Here is a 16,924-nt window from a genome sequence, read left to right as displayed (position 1 = left end):
ACAATCAAGGGTACCGATTTTGGAGGCTGGACAGATGCACGTGAAGCGTCCCTCCTGGACGCCGACGAATCCTGCCGGACAGAACGACTGCTGTTTCTACCACTTGAGCGGCTGCTCTTGGTATGCTGGTGGCTCGGCAAGGCATCTGGTGAGAGCTCCATTTGCTGCTGCTGCTGTGAAGGCGGCTGCTGCTGCTGCTGCTCCTGTTGTCCTACTTCCATGGTGAAGTTTATGGACATGAGCGCGTCTTCTGTGGTCTAACCCCCTTTTATGGGGGGACCACTGCACTCCCCGCCTCCTTCGGTGCCCAAATTAACCCCCTCCCACTCTCTGCCGTGCCGCCGGAGTTCCCTTTCACCAGCCGGCGTTCTCATCATGGGCGCCGCCATCTTGGATCCGGCGCCCGCCCCCGACGTCACGCGGGCACGCCCCGTATTGCTGTACTGGTCAGGTTTATTATCTTGTCCACTTTGTTTTGTGGAAGGAGGCAGAGCTGACGCTCGGAGTCCAGTATTAACCCCAGGAAGGACTGTATTTTTTACTGGCAGTAGTCTGGATTTGGGGATGTTTATTATCCTCCCAGCGTGCCTTGCGCGTGACGTCAGACGAGCGACCCGGAAGCGGCCACCGCACCTGGACGCCGGCAGAGAGGGGAGGGCGGCGTGGCAGCCATGGAAGGGAACCCAGCCCTCTGACCACGCTGCTCAACGCCCGCTCGGACGCAGAGACCCGGAGGACCTGCGGACGGCGCTTCCAGACCCCCGAACCCGACGCACAGGTGCTGCCTGTTCTTCCACGCCGGGACGGGACCTGGGTAAGTGAACTGCCGTGTTCAGTAAGAGGGTCCCTGTCAGGACAGGAAACCCAACTGAAGCGAGGGAGAGGTACCGCCCTTTTATTTTCAGTAGGGTTTCCTGTCCTGGCTGGGCAGATCCCCTCTCTCAGGTGTGCCGTCATGGGGGAAGGGAAAATTAATCTTTTCATGATAAGTTTTTCTCATCAATAACGAGCCATTATCATCACTATACTGAGTGCTTGGGGTTGTTCTTCAAAATCAATTCATAATGGTAATCATAGCCTTCAGTTCACCATCATTTGAAATAAATGAATTTGGGAGAATACAAATGTGCAATACAAAACAATATCTGAATGCTTGTATCAGACAGGACTCTTTCATAAACCAGAATGATAAAGTTACGAATGATCTTTATTAGGCTGCATAGCTATGGGGTTAACAAAAATAATAAAAAAAAGTCATAGACATGTGTGACAGACAAAGAACTTGTATGTTCTAACAATATAGTACAAAATGTGCAGGCTTCACAGTATAATGTTGTGATTTACGATACAGAGTATGGAAAACAAAATCAGACCACAACAAGAGTAGAAATGTTTGGATTCTCAGGGAACTAGGGAACTTTGGCTTATTACAAAAATAAAACCTTGGATTTTTGTATTCGTTTTAATTGGGAAAAATACAAACATGTCCTACATTTCTACATATTATGCCTTACAATCTTTCCCTCCGTTTGTCCGTCCACTGTGCACCGCAATAAGCAGTGTGCTTGGTATTAGAATAAACTGGTTATGTAATACACAAGGATGGCGAGATGGCTATAGGATGCCATCACATATTAGAAGGTATGCCATTTTCGAATTAAGAGGTACATTGCATAATCGCATCCTGCATCATTGAAATGACTTGACCTGAGCTGCAGGAGATGCAGTTTTCTTCCGTGGTGCACAGTTCCATGAATCTTCCCCAATAATCTCTTCATTCTACTGCTGCCAGAGAGCAGGCTGTTGTGCCGGTATACAGGCATGGTTTACACATGTTCTGAGGTAGTCACCAGCTCAAACCACTGCCTGAGGGCATCACTCAGGGTTTCTGGAAGAGTGTTCACATCTCGAAGAATGATGTAGAAAGGAAACGGAAACTGTTCCATGTAAGATATCATTTTTGGCATCTCTTTGGGGTCAGTAAAAATGGGCACTTTAATATTCAAGATGGAATCCTAAAAACAAAACATTGTTAACAGCTACGCTATGAAGACAGAAAGAGAGAGGCAGCAGTGCAATGTGGAAAGCAAATAATGTATTCACCCCCATACACAAAATATGAGGTGTGCAATAAAGCTACTAAAAAATCATGTTGAATCCACTAATATAAGTTTTGCAACAGTGAACAGGCTGGTTTTATCCTCTAGGGATTCGGCGCCATGATAGATAAATGGCACGGTACTGGTTTACATTCTGTCTCATGCTATTTGAAATACAAAAGATAAGCCCCACTTGTACTGAAACTTATTGGAAACATGCAAAAATAAATGTAAAATTGATTTGCACCAATTTACACAGAATGTAATAGTGGAGTCATACGTTATCTTCTAATAAAGACGTTATCCATCGGTAAGGATACAATTATAATGAAGATGTTCACACCACCATGTCTTTACCTTTTTTCACATATTATTTACTTAATTTCTGTCCATTTTTTCCCTCCTTCGTCATTGGCCTATTTTTGTGTGTACAACATAGCCCCTTGGTTAATATGGAAAGACTGCATCTGCAAAAATCCACTACAAAACATTTACCTTGGAAGTAGGGCTGTCCAAAATAATGAAAATAATAAATATGTTAGCGTTGCGGGCTGCCTTTACTGCACTTGTGACACGGTCTTTCCCCTCTACAAACAATCCTCTTCCATCTGATACTATGATAAGCAGTTGGGCGGTTTCTGAAACAAAACAATGTATTAGGAGTCATTATCCAGAATAACATTCTTTTTGGGATGGTGATGTTGCTGCCCCTTTCAATACCAAGACTGAGCTGACAAAGACTGGAATGCTTTACAGGAAAAGAGTTCCCTGCCTCCAAGGAGTAGGTAGGAACTAGTGATGAGCGAGAACGTCTCATCAGAGTATCTTGGGAGTGCTCGTATATTATGTCCGAGTCCTTGTGGCTGCATGATTTGTGACTGTTAGGCAGCCTAAACACATGTGGGGATATCCCTAACAAACACACAACCCCCACTTACTTGTGCTCAGGTCGCCTAACAGCCGCATATCATGCAGCCACAGGGACTCGGACATAATATACGAGCACTCCCAAGATACTCGGATAAGACGTTATTCGAGCAGGTTCGCTCATCACTAGTAGGAACTTAAAATGCAACACAATTATATCAAACGGGTAAAAATGAGAAAAGGTCCCAAACACTAGAAAAGCTTATCTCTCAAAATTAGCAGGAGCCTTAACAATCAGGACACTGTGGTTGCTTTTTCTATATAGGTACTGAAGTTTTCATCATAGAGGATTGTGGTGTATTTTTACAGGCAGAGCCCAAGTCCATACAAGCCAGTACATTGATTTCAGTTTTTAGTACAAGGGTATACCAATACCAATAGACTATGGCTGTAAGCGATGCAGGTGATCACAGCATTGTGCTAGAAATCTATCTAAATATATAATACAAAACCTAAGATTAAAAACAAAATGAACATATACCCTGCTATAAATAAGTAAAAAGGGTACTTCATACAACTAGAGGTTAGGACCGTCCCGACTGGGTACACATTGGCGCTGGTGGGACGGCTTTTGCTTTCTTTTAATAATAATAATCTTTATTTTTATATAGCGCTAACATATTCCGCAGCGCTTTATAGTTTGCGCACATTATCATCGCTGTCCCCAATGGGGCTCACAATCTAAATTTCCTATAAGTATCTTATCAAAATAGGGATTTTTGTGTACTCACCGTAAAATCCTTTTCTCCGAGCCATTCATTGGGGGACACAGACCATGGGTGTATGCTGCTGCCACCAGGAGGCTGACACTAAGTAATACAAAGAAAGTTAGCTCCTCCCCTGCAGTATACACCCTCCTGCTGGCCCCCAGCTAACCAGTTCGGTGCAAAAGCAGTAGGAGATCAATAGCAACATATAAACGTATAGCATGTAACATTATAAATGAGAGTATAACATATCAAAAGATAAAAACAAAGCATAAGCTAATAACAGGGTGGGAGCTGTGTCCCCCAATGAATGGCTCGGAGAAAAGGATTTTACGGTGAGTACACAAAAATCCCTATTTCTCCTTCGCCTCATTGGGGGACACAGACCATGGGACGTCCCAAAGCAGTCCCTGGGTGGTGACAACATCAGATCAGGCCGTGTAACCGCTACTTACAAGTGTGCCACCGCGGCCTGCAAGGTCCGCCTGCCCCGACTCACATCTGTAGAAGTATGTGAATAAAAGTGCTTCAAGAATGTATGCGGACTGGAGGAGTCCGCAAGCTTGCGGTCGTGCTTGCCAAAGTCTGGAACCTAGAGCCCTCAGACAGGGAAATAGGCTGAAATCTAGCTCGGAAGGACTCCTGGATGGAGAAAACAATCCACCAGGCTAACCTGGCCGAAGAAACGGCTAGACCCTTCCTGTGACCGTCAGGAAGCCTACTTAGCATCGAGAAAGCCAAGTAAAGCGTCCAACCCTTGGCAGGACGCCATTCTCGATACGTACCCACTCGAAGTACTCACTTCTTCCAGATTATGGAGGATCCCTTCCGAGGTGTGTGGAGCGGAGTCGAAAGAGATGAGAGAACGATTCCCCTGCAACAGTGGGAATACAATACCACCTTGGCAATGAGGGAAGGGGATGTCCTGAGGGCAACCCTGCCTTGAGGTAATAAGGAAAAAAGACAAAGAACAGAACGTCGAGTTCCGAAGACTCATCAGTAGGACAAGAACGCAGAGAAAGAAGGGAAGAGACCTTCCCTGATAGTGAAGGCTGTCCGGATCCAAAAAAGAAGTCCACTGTAAGATGCCCAGGAACGTTAGGGTCCCACGGATCTAACGGTACGCGGAAGGGAAGAACTACAGGTTAAGGCTCCCTGCGAGAAAGTCCATCTTTCCAGTTTTGTCGCAATAAGACGGAAAACTAGAAGAACAGCAAGCGAGCAAACCCTGACATGGTCAGTGCAGTTCTCCCGGGATCCCTGGAGCCCTTCCTGCTTCCGAAAAGATCTCAGAAGTAGAAGAAGAGGAGATATAGAAATTGGTACCGTGGAAGAACAGAGCATGCACTGCGATGGTCTTGGAAGTCAAGGCCAAACCATGAATCGGAGTACATTGGCGTTCAGCTTGGACGCCATCTGACCTACATCTGGAGTAGTCCAGTGAAGGCAGATCCGATGGAAAACTTCCGAGTGAAGTTCCCACTCACTAGAGGAGAAACCCTGACGGCTGAATACGTCTGCCGCCCGAATACGTCTGCCGCCCAGAGCTCTACTCCAGGGATAAGTACTGTTGAGATCCCTGAATGAAAGATCTCGGCTCATCAGTAGAGAGAGAGATACCTGGGCCATGGCGCTTGACTGTGGGTACTTGCTAGATGGTTAACGAGTGGCACAGCCGTGGCGATATCCAACTGAAGACCCGCCTAAAGTAAGCGGGCCTGCTGTAGGATTAGACGTACCGTTCAGAACTCCAGAGAAATGATCGGGAGAAGAAGACTGGCCTTGGAATTCCCCCAATGGCCATTGGATCAGGAGAAGGCTCTGGGAGAGGAAGGAGCTCAGAGAGTACTCTTTGAAAGCATGATAGATTTGCAGAAAAACAAGCGCAGCGAAGGAAACTGCTTCCATTATTGTCCAATTCCTCAGAGCCCTCCTAGCGAACTGAATGAACCGAGGGAATGAGAGAACAAGTGCGCAAGCTCTCTGGAGAAGAGCCACGACCTTGACTCGAGAGAGAATAATCATCCTGCATGAGCAGGATCATCCTCAAAGAGGATCTGCTGAACTGGGAAAGAGGAAAAGAAACTTGTCTAAGTTCAGCTGCCAGCCCAGAGAAAGGGTATTGCAAGAGATATAGACGACTCAGCGTAGTCCTAGAAGAGCAGCTACAAAGTCGACCTAAGAGCAGGACGACCAAGCTTCTAGGGTGCAAGAAGCGCACGACAACCGACATGACCCTTGCGACCATTCTGGTGTGGTAGCCAGGCCGGAGGACAAGGACGAGACTAGAAAATGCTGTTCGCAAATGGAAAGGTGAAGAGATTGTTGTAGCGGGAAGAAATAGGCATGTGAGGGTAAGAATCCCGAATGTCTAAGGATGCCAGAAAAGTCCACCTCTTTCTGATGAAGTAATAACTGAGCGGAGGAACTCCATAAGAAAAAAGGAGGACCTTGACCAAGGTTGTTAGATTCCCTCCATTTAGGAACCAAGATCCCTTACATCTAGGCTATCCTGGACACTGCTTCCACTGCTGGTTGGGTCTGTAGAGGAGATACGATCCCTTGCTAGTCTCCCGCTCAGAAAATTAGATTGGCCAGCTATATTGTTGAAGATGAAGTAGTTAAGGTCTCTGACCAGGAGACCATTGGTCAAGCAACCCATGTGGCGGCTAAGGGAGGGAAAAGCGCTGAACCCGAAACCACAAGACGGAACGAACTAGGTTTGCTATCCGATCGTCTGTGGTATCTTAAATGATGATACATCAGGCAGGGATACTGGTAGGTATACCACAAGAAACTCTACCCGGATAATCTGCCAAGAGGTAGAATGCGGGACTGCGACCAGCAGGTCTCTAGCCATCGTCGTGCAGAGTAGAAAAATTAGGAACCCTCAATCCACCGTCCTCTTAACAGGGACGCGGAGAGGAATCGTCCGCTTTCTTGCATCATCCGCTAAATAGTGATGATAGAAAGGGGGGGGTGCTTGGACGCCAAAAATGTGTGCCTCCGTACATCCTCAGAGTAGAAGTCCCCGAGTGGACCGGGCAGGTTGTCTGGCGTTAGGCCTGAATGCAGAAGAGGATACATGGAGGCGACAATCCATATGCTCATCTGTTGAAGGTGTGGGCGGAAATCGGAGCCCCTTAAAGGACCCGTCGCCATAAAAAACCGACCCGGAATGGCATCCAACTTAGAGGTTTCTGTCCAGTGCATCGCCCGTCAACCTGTTGATGATATAAAGAGAGAGAGTCCCTCTTTCTCAGAAGCTCTGGCAAATCAAGGCAATATCCGATCCATATTCCGCATTGTTCTCAACAAAACATGGGGGAGAGATCAGGAAAAGAAAACTTCCATTTTCTAGAATCTGTACGTTATTCAAGAATACTAGCGGCCCCTGCTAGCCGACGACTCCCATTGTAGGATAGGGAGCATGTTGAGTGCTCCAGAGTTCAGATAGGGAGACCAGTTTAGGATTGCTGATGTGCCCTTAAGGCCAGTCAATACTAGTCATGCGCCTTTAAGACCAGGAAATACTGGTCTTGTGCCTTTAAGAGGAGGACATACAGTTCCTGTGCGTCATGTGCCATTAAGAACCAAGGCCTACTGGTCATGTGCCTTTAAAAAACAGGACGAACTTGACATGAACCTTTAAGTCCAAGACATACTGGTCATGAGCCCTTAAAACCAGGGCCTACTGGTCATTTGCGTTTAAGACCAGAGCATACTGGACATGTGCCTTTAAGACCAGGGCATACTGGTCATGTGCCTTTGAGACCAGGGCATACTGGTCATGCGTCTTTAAGACCAGGACATACTGGTCAAGTGCCTTTAAGTCCAGGGTATAATGGTCACGTGTCTCTAAAACCAGGGCATACTGGTCGAGATCCATAAAGAGCAGGGCGTACTGGTCACCTTTAAAAACCACGGCATACTGGACAAATGCCTTAAGACCAGGGCATACAGGTCATGGGCCTTTAAGACCAGAGCATACTGGTCATGTGCCTTTAAAAACCAGGGCGTACTGGTCATGGGAGTTTAAGACCAGGGCATACTGTTCACTAGCGTTTAAGACCGAGGAGTACTGGTCACGAGCATTTAAGACCAGGGCATACTGGTCATGAGACAATAAGACCAGGAAATACTGGTAACGTGCCTTCAAGGCCAGGGCATACTAGCCAAGTGCCTTAAAGGCCAGGGCATGCTGGTCACGTGCCCTTAAGGCCAGGGCATACTTGTCATGTGCCTTTAAGACCAGGAATACTGGTCATGTGCCTTTAAGACCAGGAATACTGGTCGTGTGCCTTTAAGACCGGGAATGCTGGTCATGCTCCTTTATGACCAGGAATGCTGGACAACACCGGGGCATTTTTTTTTTTTTTTTTTAAAGATTATGCCAGAGGTGGGACCCCATGAGGGGAACTAGGTACTCTGGGAGGAGCCGGAATAGGCGGCAGCGAAGGCTCCTGAGCTAAATTGATAAAGAACTATGAGAAATGTGACCGGCTCTGCTGGTAATATGCCCCTTTTAAACTAGGGAACCCTTAAGACCAGGAAATGCAGGTCAAGGGTTTATGAGAAAACACCATGGAAAAAACTGGGGAAAGTTGGGCTCGAACTTCCGAGTAGTTGGAACACAGCATTCAATAACGGATCCAATAAATCTCCGTTCAGTAGCAGCACCTATAAGCCCAGTGACCACTGGGCATTGAAGCGGCTACTGGACACGAGTTAAGCCCAGCGGCCACCGGACATGAGACTCAAAGACCAGGGGACCCGAGAGAATGCAGGTCCCAAGAATATAAAACCGTGATGTTAGACCCTTTATGCTGCCGGACGTGCGGGGCTGCGGGGGAAGGGAGCGATTCACCTTACCGGGATTCTGAGTCCCCCGACTGGAATAGCGCCGACTACAGCGCTGAAAACCGCCGGCAGCAGCCCCTTCCAGAAGAGCTAGGGACCGGAAACTCCTGGGCTCAGGGAGAAGATGGCCGCCGAGATCTCGTCCTGCATGAGAAGCGCCAGGATAGGGGGGCGGAGCCGCTAGAGTGATGCAGGCGGGGCTTCCCGGAATGCGGCCTAAACAGGGCCGAAGCCGGGGACTAAATTTATAGACTCAGCTGGCGTGCACCCACGGACTGAAGGGGAAAGGACCGCTAAGCTCTGTGGGGACCCTGGCGCTATGGAGCCCACCTAAGACCGCCAGAAAACTCAATTTTTCACGTGCACTTACCCCATGCTGCAGGTAGAGCTGAGCCAGGGAAGATAGGACTGTGTAGGGGTTGGGGAGCCTCCATCCACCATCCCTGCAGAAGAGGGGTGGAGAGGAACCGTCTGCCTCCTTCCATCATCCGCTTTTTCAGTGGTGATGCAGTGGGGGCTGCTCGGACGCCACGTTGGAAGGTGCCTCTGTACAGCCGAGGGTAAAACCTGGTGGACAGGGCTGAATGTCCGGCAATAGGCCTGGCTGCAGAAGAGGATACTGAAGGTGAAACTCCAGTGCTCGTCTGATAAGGGAGGGGGGAGATCGGTGCCCTAGAAGGGGCCCGTCGCCCCTAAAATCAGCTCAGGCAGTGGCTTCCCACGTCGCAGGAGAGGATACGGAGAGGTGAAACTCCCGTGCTCGCCTGTTGTTGGTTCGGGGGAGATCGGACCATGAAAGAATCCGTCGCCCCCTTCGTCCGTTGTAAAAGGTAAAAAAGGTAAAAAGGTAAATTCTTTGGGTCTGAATAGCAGACCCGTCCGTGTGCCTCCTACGGACACTAAGCAAGAACTGGTTAGCTGGGGGCCAGCAGGAGGGTGTATACTGCAGGGGAGGAGCTAACTTTCTTTGTATTACTTAGTGTCAGCCTCCTGGTGGCAGCAGCATACACCCATGGTCTGTGTCCCCCAATGAGGCGAAGGAGAAAAGTGTTTATTAAGTCTCCTATGTTATTTATATGCACTATTGTTTCTTTCTTACTTACATCTTGGTATATTTTCTTTGTTTCTGTCTTAGGATTAGTCTGTTTAATGGCCAGTGTGATACTGCTCCTACACTTTGCATGTATACCAACTTATACTTCAGTTCATTTCTTTTGGTTTTGCTTGAATCTATAAAATACATCTGCTTTCTTTTATTTTTATTGGGAGTTCACTAGTCACAAAAAAATAATTGTTTCTACATTGCAGTGGGAACAGAAATAACTGGTTTTTGTTCCCATGCAATGGCTTTGAAGTACAAGTCGGCAAAGTAAGTGAAAGAAGACTTCTGCTTAAAAAAAAAAAAAAATCGCTACAGAACGAAGGCACAAAATAGGTTGTTTATGAAAAGCGATAAGTAGAACATTTTGAAGGATTGCCTAAGGGAAGACGTTTAATCCCACCTTAAGAACAGCAAATTCCCAGCAAAGGTAGGACAATATTTGATGATAAAGCATACACATTCAGTCATGAATTCATAACATTGGTTGGTTTAACCATTCAAGTTGGTTACATTGTTAGAATAGAATGTCACAGGATATGCCAGATAATGCACAGAAAAATCTTTTACACATCTTTGCTCACCTGGATTACCGACTTGAAGCATTTGTTGTGCAGCAGCAAACATGGGCACACAAGATTCCAAAAACTGTAGGAGGAAAAAAAAGTAAACCATCAGACCTGGGACAAAAAGATAAGCTCATGGATGAGATATAAAGATTTCTTTGGTTACCTGGGCCAGCAGCGTTTTCTTTTGCTGAAACTTGCACTGACTGAGAATTCTGGAGCCAGACTGCTCACTAAATTGTTCATGGAAAGGATGTAAAAGTTTGACGTTTTCTCCAAAACTAAGGTAGAAACAGATCACGTGAGTGTACATATACTTAGCAGGAAAAAGTATGACAATTAACGGTGGTCCATTAAAAAGTGAGGAATGGGGATTCACCTTGTTGGCAAACTGTAATGTAATTATTCAAATAGCAGAAACTAAAGAGTGGATAGCAGTATTCTACATCAGATCACGCATAATCACAGCGAAGATAAACAGAAAATCATCGTTGTACTTTTCAAAGTCAAACATGATTTACAAATTCAATGGCAGAAACAGGAAAATGTTCCCCATTATACTCTCCTTGCCAAGTTTTTACAAAGGATGGTATAGGTGGGTAGTGAAAACAATGTCCTTGGTAAAAACATTAAATACAGGGTGTACAAATAAAGCATACGCAACAATATGGCGTGCAGGCAAGTTACATACCTGTAAACAGCGATTTGACCAACTTCCAGGAGTGTCAGCGCATTTCCTATCACTGCCAGGGACTCATAGGCAAGCTAAGAAAAAATAAAAATAAAAACAACCCACAAATTAATTTTATTCCTAGAGACAATCATCAAACCAGATTTTTTTTATATTAATTCCCTACCCGCATTAGGACATTAATTAGGGGTATCTGGACTCAGAAGTTGAGCTCCCTCCAGGCATTGCTCTTGCTAGCTTTATTATGTTGCCAATATCAGTTTCTGACAGCGACAGCTGGTAATCTTTCAAAGGGGTTGTACACCACTAGGACAAACCATTTCTCACTCCCCATGTTTGCCCACATTAAAATAAATAAAAGCTTATACTCCCCTCCCGTGCCAGCGGTTTCAGCACTCACATTCCTGGAGTTCACGTGAAATTATGTCCCATGAGCCCTGCGCCCAATCAGCGCTGGTGTCACTGTCCCCATTTTCGGCATATAATTAATAAAGAGGAAGTGAGAGGTGCGGCTGGCCGCTCACCTCCTGTTCATTACTTATACGTCTGAAGGCGGGGACAGCGACACCAGCGCTGATTGTGCGCAGGGCTCATGGGACATAATTTCACGTGAACTCCGGGAATGTGAGTCAGTTTTCCCTTATTTTTATTTCAGTGGAAGAAAAGTGATTATATATATATCACTTTCTTTCCGCTGAAATAGAAATAAGGGAAAACAAACATTTTGCTATTGCTATATTCCTAAAAGTCTATTAAAGCAATCTGAGCATTTTATGCATACAAGTGTTGAAAAGAAACATCTGCTGACCACAAAAACAAGCCCTCACGCAACATCATAAACACAGTAAAAAGTTATGGGTGCCGATGCCGATAAATTGCAACATGAAAGCAAATTTTTTTTTAAAATGATATTCTGAATTTTTTTTTTACTGCTAAAATAGAAAACAAACAAACAAAAAAAAACAATGTATGTTTGGTATTGCTGTAAAATCAGACAGACCTGGACAACCATGTTTCTAGATAATTTTTTATGCACAATGAACGCAGTAAAAGCAAATAAAGAAAAAAAACCGAAAAGGCGGAATTGCATTTATTTCACCGTAGTTGGATTTTTCTTTTGTTTATAAATACTAAAGTACGTTATATAGTCAAATGAAAGGTGAGATTCAAAACTACAAAGCGCCCTGAAAAAAAAAAAATAAGCCATCAAACGTCTTTATTAAATAAAAAATAAAGTTATGTCTCTTGAAAGAGAAGGAGGAAAGAATGAAAGGGAAAAAATGTAGAACTTGCTGGCTCTTAAAGGGGTAAATACCCCGGCGACAAACAACCTCTAACCTGTTTGGAGTGGTTATCAACCATGCTGGATGAATCATCTATAGCTAAACAGATCTGGTATTCTCGCTTGCTGGGCTTCGTTCTGCGCAGCCAGATTTTGTCTTTTCGGAACTGACTGGCGATGTATGGAATCACTTTCCGCATATTCAGTCTCTTCCCAGTTCTGTAATCCCCTCTGCAAGAGTTAAATGAAAGTAGATTATGGAATCATGCTGATTGATATTTGTGTAACTGGATGAACTGTTCTCGCCAATTAATTCATGCACACGCCATCAGGAGACGGCTGGTAAAACAGAGGACGCAGCGAATACCCCCGTCTTCAGGAGAACGTATTCCTATACTGAAATAATGGAATATACTCTATACTCACTTGAGTTTGGCCGCTTTTGTAGGCTCTAGTATAAGTCGGAGCTGTTCACACAACTGCTGAGACAGGGGAGCGGTAAGAAGAAGGTAACTCTGCCACATTTCAGCTGCTGACTTCTCCTGTAAGAAAAATGACAGCCGACTATTAGACTTTTATACAGTGGGAATGACACCAATGTTAAATACTAATTTGCCATGTCATGAGAATGAAATAGTTGATAGATCGGATGAGCATATAAAAAGGACATGGAGTGCTATGTGCAGAATAAGGAAAACAGCACAAGTATAACATTATTACAGAGAAGAATTACCGGTTTAAAAACCTCCAAAGACAAAAAACTCACCCCGGTTAATTACCAATAGAAAAAGTTAGAGTACGCGAAAAATCAAGAGTATTACCCTGGGGGAAAATGGATCTTGAGAGAGGTGAATGTACAAAGATGAGGGAACCGGGTAAAGGCAAGGGAAGGAAAGTTCCAGTACCCCTAAATGAAAGCTTAGGCTAAAGTGCTCACCTCTTCAGCATCACCATGGGCGTACCAGGCTTCAAGCTGCTTTTCAAGTTCTTTCCTCAGATCTTCAAGATTTTGGGCAGACTGTTCAGAACACAGAGTACAAGAAAAATATCTGCTTTATTTCCAAGCTAGTAGCACTCACATATATGAAGAAATAGAACCTAAAATCTTAAAGCCAAAAGTAGCATTGTAGGAGTTTACAAAAATGTGCCATGAAATGTAATCTACGATATGGCGGAGACGTTCCAGCACCTCCCGTCAGATGGCGATGAGTACATCTAGACGTAGGAGTCTTGCGGAGTGAAACGTATAACAAAGCAAGATCTATAGCAATGAATATAACAGGTCCCACCTGCACGGGTTCCTCTCTTAGCAGGTCCCAGTCAGTATGTATACTCGATTCCATGCGTCGGTCAGGTTTCGCCATGTCTGTATTTGTGGCTTCAGAATCTCTGAGCGGTATCTCATCTTCATTACTGACACTCTGCACCTCAGGATCAGATTCCATGGGCCCTGTGTGTGAAACAGGTAGCCTCTTGAAATCCTTTGTAGCCCATAGCAAATAATGATAATTTTGTGAAAACAGCAAAGTACTCTTTATAAACTGGATAATGCAGATTTTTGAATATTTGCCCTTCTTGTGAACATTTACCTTGTGCAATGGACTCTCTGGACTTTGATTGCTCCGGCTTTAGCTGTTCCACGCTGACAGATTCAAGACACTCATCTTCTTGTACCTCCATTTCCACATCTTCTTGGGCTGCACTTTCATCCTTTTCTTCTTTCCGAGGCTGTATGGATTTCTCTTGCTCTTTACTGGCGGTATCTGTAAAGAAAATAAAGACGTCTAACACCATGTACAGACATCACTGTTTTAGGGGAAAACACAGAAACGTCAAATAGAAATAGATTAGATTAGGTGCAATCCTCATGCACTAGTAGGTGTCACGTCAGTCAGAATAGCAAACATTCGGCACGTCAACAGTTCATCACTATGCAGCGACCATACACAGAGTTAAAACAAAAATGTCTGTGAAAGCAATGCACTAAGCCTTTCCCAAGGTCAAGATAGGCTTCATATGTTCTCTATATTAGAAGGAATATCGTAAAAACAACCTAAATGTGCAAAAATTCTTGTGCAAAAAAAAAAAAACACCCCACCTCCTCATCCTGCCAGATTTTATCATGTGATGGAGAAACAATTACAAGCACAGTGAAGTTGCAATTCTGTAATTCATTTTTGGCTTAGTATTTGGAGCGTCCGATATTTATATGGTAAAACTAACCTGGCAATAGTATTCCCCAGGTCAGTATTACAGTAGTATCAAACAGGTTTTTTTTTTTACTTTATAAAAAAAAACTATGCTAGTGTTGCTATCTTTTGAGATCAGTAACTTTTTCAGATTTCAGTAGATGAAGCTATGTAAGAGTTGGTTATTGCGCCCTTAGCAGACTTTTTTATTGGCGCCATTTTCGGGAGATGTTTTGATCACCACTTATTGCAATCTTTTGAGATGTGGTAGTGTCATTTTGATTTTTGTTTTTCTTCACAGAGTTTACTGATCTTGCTAATTTTACATTTTGATAGATTGAACTTTTACAGACGTGACGATACCATGGTATATTTTCATTTTTTTTTCATAGGAGAAATCCAAACTATTATTTTTTTCAAACAATTATTTTTGTAATTCCTTTTAGGGGACTTGAACCTGCGATCAGCAACATGACAACCCATGATTCCGGTTAGAATAGCTCGAACCCCAGATTAGATTATGCACTGTAAAAGCTGTTCCAAGATTCACAGTGATATTTAACAAGTTAGTATCCGCAGGCAGAGCTCAGCTCTACTCAAAGCTGTTAGAGGCAGATGATGGCTGAAAAACACAGTCATTGTAAGCTCTTACGGGCAGGGTCGTCAATATCTTTGCATCAATTACTGTATTATCACTATCTATGCTATGACTGTTGTATAGGAACTGTTGAATTGCAAAGCGCTATGGAATATGTTGGTGCTATATGAAGATTATTATTATACATATGGCACATTTTAAGACTATCTAGTTTTAACTTTGCACTCTCTAAGAATTATGCCCCAAAGTTTAAGCGCTAAACGTTCATCCGTTCAGCACAAAGTAAAATGAATGTGTGAATGTGATATTTGCATAAATCGGAAGATGACAAGTTACCATATGTCTGAGCATCAAAAGACTCGGCTCCCTGCTTGATGTGCTCATAAGCGTCAGCTTCTTGTGTCTGGTGTTTAGTTTGCTTGTCATGATCGTCCATTTCACTGCTGGATTCCATGGTCTTCAGCCTTTTGTGGACTGGTTCAGTGTCATCTCCCAAGGTGCGATTGTCATCTGTTTGGCCCGGTTTTCGCTTGACACTCTAACAATGAATATCAGGTAGATATAGGTCAAGAACACACACTGAATAGATGACAACATGTAGCCTTGAACGCTAAAATCTAATGTATCCACATCTTATGTACACTGTAAGCTATTGTTCTCTGTAACCAGCCAATTTAGACACACAAAAATGATTTGTCCTTATGATCATTTCTAGCACTATACCCTCAGATGGTGCTTTTGGACCATAACATCGATTTTGGATGGTTTATCACTTGTGTTTTACTACCAATTATTTTTGAAGAACACAAGATAAATGAGAATACAATATGACCAATCGGTTTTGTGCTGAATGACGGCTCTTGAGCAAGAAAGAGTCAAAGACAAATTAACATACAACAACCTCAGCAAGAGGATATACTTATTATACCTTATCAAGGTTCAGTCACATAAAGAAACCAGAATCTACAGTATACTAAAAAGCTTCTTTTGGGCCAATTTTCAAGCCACTGAGCTGATGAATTACAAAGTCTCAGATAAAACAGGAATCTGCTAAATTATACGCAATAGAAGCTGTAGGACTCATACACACACGTTCTAAACGCTTAGGCTATGTGCACACGTTCAGGATTTCTTGCAGAAAATTCCTGAGAATTCCGAACATTTTCTGCAAGAAATCCGCAAGAAAACCACATGCGTTTTTGCCGCGATTTTGCCGCATTTTTTTCCGGACACTTCCCAATGCATTTTGGAGTGGGAAATCCGCAAAAAAAACGGAAAATTAATGAAAATGCTGCGTTTTTTTGCCGCGATGCGTTTTTTTCGTGGAAAAAAACGCATCATGTGCACAAAACATGCGGAATTCATTCTGAATGATGGGATGCTTATTGTATGCGGTTTTTTTTGCGGTTTTATAGGGAAAAACCGTGAAAAAACCGCAACGTGTGAACACAGCCTTACAATACAAACGTTATTCATAGTGTTTTACAAGCATTGTTGGTGGATATTTTTTTTTACATTGTTAGGCATCATTAATGCTGGTTTACAGCTCCTACAGACAAACCATTTACCTGTGTAGGATGGACGCTTTGTTTCTCTAAAGCCATACGTGCCATCAATTTTGACTCGTGCCCTTCAGACTGACTTGCATCGGCTGATCCCGTCCCATGCTCCTAGAGGAGAAGAATTTCATTGATGAACCGATAAGCCCTTACTCAGGACAAGACCAAAGTAGAAAGATAAAATAATGACTTTCACAACTTTCATTATCACAGGCCTACTTGCTAGGGTCAGTCCTAATTTCCAGCAGCTGCAGTGACTTCGTTTCAAGACAAAAAAAAAAGTATGAGACATGAACGGAGCTGGTTGTTTGGCTCCATACTATAGCTAAGCCAGCCTCCTTCGCCTA

General features: G+C 44.0%; 1 protein-coding gene across 1 annotated transcript in view; it reads right to left on the bottom strand.

Moving 5' to 3' along the window:
- Nucleotides 1–1,189: 1,189 nt before the first annotated feature.
- The window catches only part of MDN1 (midasin AAA ATPase 1), a 335,477-nt gene continuing 319,742 nt past the window's right edge, over nt 1,190–16,924 (bottom strand). The window contains exons 91-102 of the mRNA XM_069726361.1: nt 16,587–16,688; nt 15,355–15,556; nt 13,821–13,994; nt 13,521–13,681; nt 13,169–13,249; nt 12,658–12,773; nt 12,288–12,462; nt 10,950–11,023; nt 10,425–10,539; nt 10,277–10,340; nt 2,595–2,737; nt 1,190–2,015 (exon numbers count right to left, since the gene is read on the bottom strand). Of these exons, the coding sequence (XP_069582462.1) occupies nt 1,827–2,015; nt 2,595–2,737; nt 10,277–10,340; nt 10,425–10,539; nt 10,950–11,023; nt 12,288–12,462; nt 12,658–12,773; nt 13,169–13,249; nt 13,521–13,681; nt 13,821–13,994; nt 15,355–15,556; nt 16,587–16,688 (1,596 nt within the window). The 3' untranslated portion in view covers nt 1,190–1,826. The remainder of the gene's footprint in view (nt 2,016–2,594; nt 2,738–10,276; nt 10,341–10,424; nt 10,540–10,949; nt 11,024–12,287; nt 12,463–12,657; nt 12,774–13,168; nt 13,250–13,520; nt 13,682–13,820; nt 13,995–15,354; nt 15,557–16,586; nt 16,689–16,924) is intronic.

The sequence above is a fragment of the Ranitomeya imitator genome, chromosome 5, assembly GCF_032444005.1.
Source record: "Ranitomeya imitator isolate aRanImi1 chromosome 5, aRanImi1.pri, whole genome shotgun sequence".
Taxonomy (NCBI): domain Eukaryota; kingdom Metazoa; phylum Chordata; class Amphibia; order Anura; family Dendrobatidae; genus Ranitomeya; species Ranitomeya imitator.
Note: the sequence above shows the minus strand (reverse complement) of the source record. Positions and strands in the feature narration are given on the sequence as shown.